The sequence below is a fragment of the Penaeus japonicus genome, unplaced genomic scaffold (assembly GCF_977035675.1).
Source record: "Penaeus japonicus unplaced genomic scaffold, GWHDUDI00000001_assembly GWHDUDI00000010, whole genome shotgun sequence".
Lineage (NCBI taxonomy): Eukaryota > Metazoa > Arthropoda > Malacostraca > Decapoda > Penaeidae > Penaeus > Penaeus japonicus.
Window position 1 is genome coordinate 8253439 of NW_028234412.1, and position 10000 is coordinate 8263438.

Genomic DNA, 10000 nt, shown 5'->3' on the forward strand with positions numbered 1-10000 from the left:
ACTTAAGTTTCATGTTATTTTACAGTACTTAGCAATATTTCCAGGACAAGAAATAATTATTAATAAATTATGAATACTTGATTTTGTATTTCAATTTATTGCTACCAAAGGAGTTAGACTATTTCTTTATCTTTTATATAAGGATGAAAAGCTGTTGAATGGGACAATCCTTGGGGTAACAACAGTCAAGGGTTTTTGGAAAAAAGAGAGAGACCAGTATTAGTAAGTCTATTCTGCAATGGACAAAAAAGAAAAATGATATGAACTAAGTCCTGGTCACAGTGTAAGCAAATCCAGTTGCGAAGCCACAATTGTGTGGATTGCTATGGGTTTTGGTGAATTTTCCATTTAGATGAAAAGGATTATGACAATAATGCTAAAAACAAAAGCAAAAACGAACTAGAATGAATCTTCAATATTTTCTCTGCTTGTTGCATTATTAACCCATCCCCAACGGGGGAATTCTAGCCTTGAATGTCCAAATGCCGGGGCGTTCGAATTATTAGGCCTAAATCAATTGAATGGCTGGCACAATACTGTGCCGCCCGGCCACTGGGCTTTTGAATGCGCGGTACACATGCTGTACCACCCGTCCAGAGAGGGTTAAGATGGACTAATGTATTAACCACAATTATAAACCATTTTTGTGTATGGAGTTTGTACTATTGCATTACAACATTTGGTAAATGCCATTTCTTAGTAATGAAAGTTTGCTATATAGCTTGCAACATCAGTGCATACACAAAAGTGCAAGCAGCTGTTTTAAGAACAATCCATCCTGAGTTGATATTCCTTTTTCAACAAAGCATAATCTTGAAGCCTTTTCATTTTACCTCATGATTGACTCTGTATTTTACTAGGTATTGGACCTTTGAAAAACTAAAACTAGAAAAGTAGAGGAGAACAAGAGTCAGCATGTAGTATTTAAAAGTACAAAAGATAATGTATTGCTTACTAAGGGGATGGTGCCCCTTCCAACGTCTGAATAGCGTGTACCGTCTACCAATCTCAGGAACCTGTACACCTGTATTTCAACCTTGGCTTTATATTTCATCCTTGTGTTCACAGCGCTAATGTGCACATAAATAAACATTTTATGGATTGATAAGTAGTGTAAATGTAGTTTTGCTGAATCCAACTTCAAAATTTCATTACTGAATTGTGAATTAGAGCAAACTTTAAGTAATGAGTAGGGTTTTGATAATTCTTGCTGTTTGCATACGTTGGTATTAACAAGGATTTTTTTTTTCTAAAATGTGTTTGAATTCTCTCCAGAGTAATGGATTGTTTTCTAGTTTTCAGTGTAATTTAAATCAAATCAGTATGCATAGACATGTAAAGCAGGGAATAAGGAAAGTAGAGTGAACTGGGAATTTTAAAAATGTTTAAGGAATCTTTATTGACAATTCTTGGGATAGTTATTGTGTTCATAAAATTTGTTTTCTGTAACTGCATTGTTATGTAAGCCTTTATTATCTTCCAGTACCTGTTTCTTTCTCTCTTCCTTTTAATATATTATTTTTCTCACAGGCTGGTTCTAAGTTGCTTGGGACTCTTTCACACTCAAACTTCTTCAACTTGGTAAGAAATTGTTACACAAGTGAAACACAGGAAGGGAGCTCTGCACAGCATGCAACAATGATTATAAAATGTTTGAAATATTCCTCCCTTTAAATGGCACCGTCAGAATGAGAGGATTTTAAATAGGAATGCTGTATTTTAAGATCTCAAGGAAATTTCTCTCATTTGAAAAACAAAGGGAAAAAATATTGATAAACAAGAAAGTCAAAAGCAAAAGCATAATGTACTTTTTTCTTTTTTTTCCAAAATAATGTAGATATTAAATTTATTTTGTGTTAATTAACAGGCATCAAATGATCTATTTTCAAGAGAAACGACTCATTTTGAAAAAGAAAAATATAATGCTTCCAATGTCTGTTACCACACATTTCAAATTAGTAACATCTGAAATGATCATGAAATAAAGTGAAGGTATAAACAAAACTATGAAATAGGCTATTCTTTTTTTTCTTCTTCTTTTTCAAAAATTGTACCTTCTTTAGAATACCCTTGAAAATGGAATTCAAAAGGTTCCAATTTTCAGAATCGAGTTGAAAAGTTATAACATGGAAATAATGGGGGTACTTGTTTATAAATATATGATTAAGTAGATTGATTAAAAAATTAATCAAATGCAGACTGTTATAGATTTGGTTGCCCAGTCTCCAGGATGGGATTTATTTCAGCTAGGTAGCTTCACTCATCATACCTTGACTTTTCCAACTCTCAGTCACTCGTAGAACTAGTGCCTTTTTACGTTTTGTCATTTTCTTGTTTTATTGTTTTGAGACTTTCATGTGCCATATCATAGGCTTTATCAATGCAGCAGATGACTAAAATTGTAGTAAAGGGTCTATATCAGCTCATTATTTTCTTTATACTCATTGTGATAGAAGTGTAGTTGTTTTATGGGAGGACAAAAAGCAACTTCATTTTTTTCATATTCATTCACAGCAGTACACAAATATGAAAAATATAACCATCCACAATGAAGATAACATGAAGAGGAAGGAAACCTGTGCTTATGACTGTGAGTTCCACAGTACAAGGCATCCCTACTGTCACAAGAACACATTGTATCCATTGGGCATGGTTTGAGTCACCTTCCTCTTCTCGTTCAGCCATTCATCACTATTGCCAGCAAGGTTGGCAACTTGCTGTGTGCCATGGCTCTGTAAAGATAGTTCTTGCTAGAGACCGTAGATGGGCATCATTCAAGGCTCTCTTCTACTGTAGTTAGGAGAAAGTGGTGTCATTTAGGTTTTTTATGTTAGGTGAAACCCATTTTGCTTAACCCATTGCATACAGGTTTCATGACATACATGATGCAGGAGTACTGGCCTGATTACGGGCATCAAGATGTTCATGACACTCGGGGATTTTGGATCACTGTTATTTTATTGTGTTGTGAATAATGAGTCAGTGATGATGACAATTGCTGTTATAATTACTATAATTGCTGAAATATTAAGCAAAATGGGTTACACCTTACATCCAAAATCTAGATGGAACCACTTTCTTCTAGCACCAGCAGGAGAGAGAGCCTGGAATGGCACCCATCCACAGTCTCTAGCAAGAACTATCTTTACAGAGCCAGGGCTCACAGCAAGTTGCCAACCTCTTGCTCTAACGTACCTTAAATGAAGGATGCACAGGGAGAACGGGAAGAGGAAGGTGACTCAAACAATGTCTACAATGTGCCTTTGTGCCAATAGTTATGCTTTTTACTGTGGCACTCACAGTCCTAAGCACTAATTTCCTTACTCTTCCATACCTCTTCATGTTATCTTCATTGTGGATGGTTATATGTTCTGTATTTGTTTATAACAGTCCACAATTACAAAAAAATAAACTTGATTTTTGTCCTATAAAACAGCAACATTTTAGTCAATTGCAGCATTGATATAACCTGTGGTATGAGAGATATAAGTCTCTAAATACAGTGAAACACGCAAAAATGGCTTTAACTTGCAATGAGTGACTAAAAGAGATTGGGAAAAGTCTAGGCATGTTGTGTAATGAAGCAGTCTCACTCTGAAATTAAATCCATCCTGGAGACTGAGCAAGTGATGAATCTATCCCCCATCTGCAATGGGTTAATATTATGGATGTTATAGTAATTATGATTGCAATTGTCATCAACACTCCCACATTAATCATCGTACAATAAAGAAACACAGATCCAGAATCCCCAAACATGATGTATATCACGGCACGCACCGTCAAGCCAAAAACTCCTGCATCATTTATCTCATGGCACCCATTTGGAATTGGTTAAAAGTGGAACAGATTGTTTGAAAAGTATCACCATGAATATTGTCCCTGAAAAAAATATACCAATTTTATATAGAGAGAGAGATAGATACATACATATATACATAGATATATAGTGTATTACATAATGCATAATGAAATCCTATAATGGAGGGAAATTGTTTATAATTGTGATGAGTATATATAGACAAATATTTTCATTTATAAATGACTCCAATAAATGTTGAAAGTTTGTGCACATCAACCATCATAAGTTGTCCATGCACAAAATAATTTTTAAGGCTTGTTTTCAGTTTTTGTTGAAATACATATGGATAAGAATCTGAAAATTTCAATATATCTTCTCAAATCATCAGTAAAAGAGTTACTTTGTAATTATAAACTTTACCAAGCAATGAGTTTGTAATACTAATGGAGTTATTTATTTTGCTTTCATTTTCTTTAACATATTTACATAGCAGCAAATTAGGACAAGCCAAACACATTTATTATTTTCAATCTCTTAACCCATTGCAGATGGGTGTCATGACATATGTGACCACAAGTTCTTGGCCTAATGGCAGGCATCATAAAGTACATGATGATAGTTGTCATGCTGACATGGACCCTATACTACATACTTAGTCAACTGTTTGTCCTGGGGAGTAGGCAAGTAAATCCCCATCTGCAGTGAGTTAATGCCAAGGTCTTTCTTCCATTGATGACTGAAAATTATCTGATGTAGCTTCCTTTTTAACCCATTGACAGTGGATGGCATGATTTGCTGCCAAGGCAGAGTCGGTTCTAGACGCAGATGGCACCTTGCCAATGTAAACCCGCCACTAACTGTATATATATTTTATAAAAACTGACCAATGGGTTAAGAAAGGCTTAGTCAATTTCCTTCATTATTTTTTCTTTTCTTTTCTTGCTCAATTCCCTTTTCAACAAGGACTGACTAATTATTCCTTGCTGTTATTATCCTGTGACATGAGGATACACAACACAAAAAAAAAAAATGTTCATTATAATACTCTTTTTTTTCTTAGTAATACCAGCTTGCTTCAAGGGCTATGTGAACAAATTTGATGATGCTATATCATTTGGCTATAGAAAATTTCCTCATTTTCATAATTGCCTTTTTATAGTTTCATTTGGACTGGAAGCTCATTTATTTCAATGTATACCATTAATTTAAGTGAGACAGTACAAGATATCTTTTGATAATGAACTTGTAATAAAATATGTTACATATAATAAAAAGCACAATGGTGACTTTCTTTTCCAGAAATAGTGTTAAAGGATCATTAATGCAAAGCCGAGGCCTTTATTTCCTGTTAACTAAACACAAGCCTTGTGCACCCACGTCCAGAAATTTTATACTATTTAACAACTTAAAAGTAATCTCTGACATATTTATTTCATTTGCAAGAACAAAAGAAATTGTACTTTGACAATTATAACATTTTTTTTTCATGCAAGGAATTTAGAAATAAGAGGGAGATCTACCATCTTAATAAACTTTTCATTTATCTTCTCTATCTGTCTTGACATAATTACTCTAACTGCCAGTGATCAAAATCCCTTCTTTGCAGTATTTCAAGGAACACTATTCCCAATTCTCTTTTTTCTAACCATTAAGGAGAAATGTATAAAGAAAACACAATATAGAAATAGAACATAAAACATGTATTTTATGATTCTGGTGTAACAACTATGGGCTGTACAGTGATAATTAAACAAGTGTTGACCTGCCGTGAGGAGTTAGTGCCACTCCAGCCATCCGGAACTGTCTTGGGGTTGCCTGATTTCTTAACAAACCTGACCTTCATGATATTGTCTAACTATGATAGAACAATCCAATATGTAACTTTTGACGAGGATGTGTTTTTTTGTTTTTTTATACTAAGTTTTTTTTTTTTTTGAGGCAAGTGTAAATGCCATTTGCTCATATAACAATCACCACATCTTGAGCAGCGGTGATTTCTATTTCTTACATGGATAAAACTGTATTAATATTAGGTATAAATAAAGAAAAAAATCTGCCAGCATAACTAGAAAATTCAAGTTTAACATGGTATTTGGCCTAATTATATTTTCTGAGCTGCTTATGCATTAAATGAAGTGTGCAATTCCTGGACATAAGCATAAATTTTGGTCTTTCACACATACAAAGAACATCACAAAAAAATAAATATACCTTTCTTTATCCTAATTTAAAATGAACCGGTAACCATCTTTTTAAAACAAACAAAAAAAGACCGTAAAGAAAAGAAAAAAAAAGTCATATTCAAAAGTTGAACTCCTTTCAAATTTACATTAAACTTTACCCAGACTTGAACAAGGACATAATCCTATAATGCCACTTTTTGTAATATTCACACATGCCATTACACTTCTGTTTCCGGGGTATTTCTCTCTTCGGATACCCCCTGAGACTTAGGATTAAATAAGCATTTGTAGATATTAAATGCTAGTTGAAAGTTTAGTAAAGCATCTGACATCACTATTTCTCTATATTAGGCCACATAAAAATGTATCTTGTTATCTTACTCCAGAGCGCCTTCCACTCTGGACACAAATAAGAGTAAATAAGACCAAGGAATTGCAGTCGTTCACAGATAAAAACTTGCATGAAACAGAGAGGCTCGGGCCACCTGTTCCGTGTTCTGCATATTTACCCAAAACTTTGAATAGCTGGCATTCAGTTTCTAAAAAACAACTAAATGCTGATGCCCAGTAATGGAAACAAGGTAAAGTGCTCTCATTTCAACTGGTAAAAATGCTAGTGATAAAAAGCTTATCAACATATCTAAATTACATCAGATGAGTTGTGTTGATAGGCAATGTACGTAGGCAAGAGCCTAGGCTAGGTTCATGCAAGTGCACATGTACAACTTGTACTTCGCAGGAGACATCATTTACATGAGTATGAGGAAGATACACAGTAAAAAATTTTAAAGTCCGTATAAAAAATATTACAAATTTTCATAAATACCTTATGGTTTGCGCCTCCATTCAATCTTTCCCATTCATTCCATCATATATTACTCACAATATACATAATTCTCAAAAAGGCATTCACTCGTGTTAGTTCCACAATAAAAAACTTCATACTTTTCTGGTATATTACCCTATAAAAGATAACAATAAAAAAGTACCTTAAGTATCACGAATATCTGTGTATGTCTTATGTACACTTCATATAACTACTATACACAATGGCAATCTAAACTCCCAACAACTACATTATAATCACCGAGTTTGGCAAATTACTCACCGAAAAAAAAAAGAAAAAAGAAAGCTACAGCAGTTTATAGCTCAGGCGACTTGACGATCTAACCAAGAGTGTTGTCTATGTGCAGATACAACCACCAGCGGTCCTTACGTCCATATTAAAGCTTTCCTTACAGTAACGAAACTACCCTGTCCCTGTACATGGTTTGAGAGAGAGGACCCTTCGACCCAACTACCATGGCACATCCTCTTGCCTGAATCATTTATGCTGGAATAACCAGCTTTTTGAGCTTTCATTTCATAGAACAATGAGAGGGGAAGGAGGAAGAAAGAGGGGAGAGGGAGGGAGAGAGAGAGAGAGAGAGAGAGAGAGAGAGAGAGAGAGAGAGAGAGAGAGAGAGAGAGAGAGAGAGAGAGAGAGAGAGAGAGAGAGAGAGAGAGAGAGAGAGAGAGAGAGAGAGGAGAGAGGAGAGAGAGAGAGAGAGAGAGAGAGAGAGAGAGAGAGAGAGAGAGAGAGAGAGAGAGAGGAGAGAGAGGGGAGAGAGAGAGAGAGAGAGAGAGAGAGAGAGAGAGAGAGAGGAGAGAGGAGAAGAGAGGAGAGGAGGAGAGGAGAGAGGAGGAGAGGAGAGAAGAGAGAGGAGGAGAGAGGAGAGAGGAGAGAGGAGAGAGAGAGGAGAGAGGAGAGAGGAGAGGAGGGGGAGAGGGAGAGGGGGAGGGGGAGAGGGAGAGAGAGGGAGAGAGAGAGAGAGGAGAGAGGAGAGGAGAGGAGAGAGAGAGAGAGAGAGAGAGAGAGAGAGAGAGAGAGAGAGAGAGAGAGAGAGAGAGAGAGAGAGAGAGAGAGAGAGAGAGAGAGAGAGAGAGAGAGAGAGAGAGAGAGAGAGAGAGAGAGAGAGGTAATTCTAGAAAAAAATCTTTAAAACCTTAAATATATTTCAAGCACAACCTTGTCACCTTAGAGGCAGACAAACTTTTCTGTCAATCAACACATACACTGCACTACTTGAGATCCATTCTTCTTTTACGGCAAAAAATACACTGCTGATCAAGCATCAGACCTTTTTCATGGCAAGTGGCTACTCTTCGCACTTAAGACTGGTTTTTTTTAAAGAGGCCACTTTTCATGTGGGTTCTGCCATGGTCTCTTCTGGAAAGGAAGGTTTGCCATATTAAATTTGGCAGTCAAATTTCCAGCTCTGTTTTTTTCCTGTCTTTTTCTTTTGCTCTATTTTTTCTCTCTTTTTCTTTCAAAAGCTATTCCACCTTGTCAATTTCTACATTCTTTTCTTCTTTCTTTCTTTCTTTTAATGACAAAGTTCATGAATTTAAAGAAGAGCTTTTGGAAAAATAAATCTTAAAAAAGTAAATGAAAAGTATGCCATCAACATAAATTAATTCTGTCTTTACTTTCGCGTTCTTTCCTGCGAAGCTTTTTCCTTCTGCGTTCAACAGAGGCTAATTCCGTCTTGACTTGCATGTATGTTCTCTTCAACTCTTGAATCCGTGCCTGCAGTACAGCTATCCTCTTGGACGCATCCAGGTCTGGGTCTGTTGGGAATCGTGAGTGATATTGAGACATACAACAAAAATGCATAAGGATAAATAACATTATTGATAATTTGATATCACATCAGTGCCTTTAAAATAACAAATAAATATTTCAGAATCCTGCTTTCCTTTAATCAATCTGCTTTACCAAGGGCCTATACCCAAGACATTTGAACTGCTCACAGTTGGAAAAATTCATGTTCTAATGGCAATGGCTGACTTTTCACACTATAAACCCATGTCATTTCACTAGCACACTTACTCATTCCTTTGCTAACATACCTTCACACACATGCACATGCACATACACATACACATTAGTGTACACTCACACTTATTCACTAAGAAATTACAAGCTAACTAGTAACACAGTACTACCATACAATATATAGACTCATATACCATTCCATAAGTATAGAAAATAAAAGAAAACATACACACACTAACTCACTTGTATACTGAAACTTCCACTCATGAACATATCCTCTCACTCACTCACATGCAAAGTAACTCATTCACATACACACCACTCATTCACTGAAACACATTCACATGGCTCCTACTCACACTCACACTCACACTCACACTCACTCTCACTCTCACTCTCACTCTCACCCTCACCCACACCCACACCCACACCCACACTCACACTCACACCCACACTCACACTCACACCCACACTCACACTCACACTCACACCCACACTCACACCCACACTCACACCCACACCCACATTCACACCCAAACCCACACCCACACTCTCTCACTCGCAATATCAACCCATTTCAATATCCTACTAAACTTACCTGAAAACCAGAACTTGATATGAACATGAACATTTATAAAGAGAAAGAAGGACTAATAGCTATAGAGAAACCACTGAATGAGCAAGTCCCACATGCAACTTGCCCAGTGGGGAATGAGCCAGACTAAAAACGCAAGAACGGCAACAAAACAACGGAGATACATATAAACATCTCCTTTCCTCACCGAGTTCCTGGCAGAAGTTGTATCTTGACCGCCTGACTTCACTGCATGCGATGGAGAGTGTCGAGAGCCCACTTGCCTCATTGTCATCATCCACAGGCCCCGCTGGAGAAAGGGCATGGGTTATTTAGAGCCAAAGTTATTATGTAGATGAAAATAAACACAAGGAGGGAAGAAGGATCATTTTACAAGTGGATGACAATTCTAATGGCAAAACATGCTTGGTTTACTTACTTTCAGTGCCATGCCATCATTCTTTTATTTTTCTTCTGCTAATATCATAGTGTAATTTTGTAAAATTCATAATTATACTAACTGCATAATATTCTTTTTGTTGCAATTGATATACATTTGAAAATGAATATGATTAAGAATATATATATATACAAGGTCTGATTGAAAAGAAGCCAACATTTGA

At 36.2% G+C, this 10000-nt stretch overlaps 1 protein-coding gene across 19 annotated transcripts in view; it reads right to left on the minus strand.

Moving 5' to 3' along the window:
* Positions 1–5481: 5481 nt before the first annotated feature.
* Positions 5482–10000, minus strand: part of LOC122253230 (uncharacterized) — a 26478-nt gene continuing 21959 nt past the window's right edge. For 18 of the 19 annotated variants that reach the window (XM_043016147.2, XM_086540604.1, XM_086540601.1 and 15 more), the window contains 2 exons: positions 9586–9687; positions 8241–8595 (listed from right to left, as the gene is read on the minus strand). In XM_043016147.2, coding sequence (XP_042872081.2) covers positions 8429–8595; positions 9586–9687 — 269 coding nt within the window. In that variant the 3' untranslated portion in view covers positions 8241–8428. Of the gene's footprint in view, positions 8195–8240; positions 8596–9585; positions 9688–10000 lie in introns of those variants that run through there. The other variant, XM_043016143.2, reaches the window with a different exon arrangement.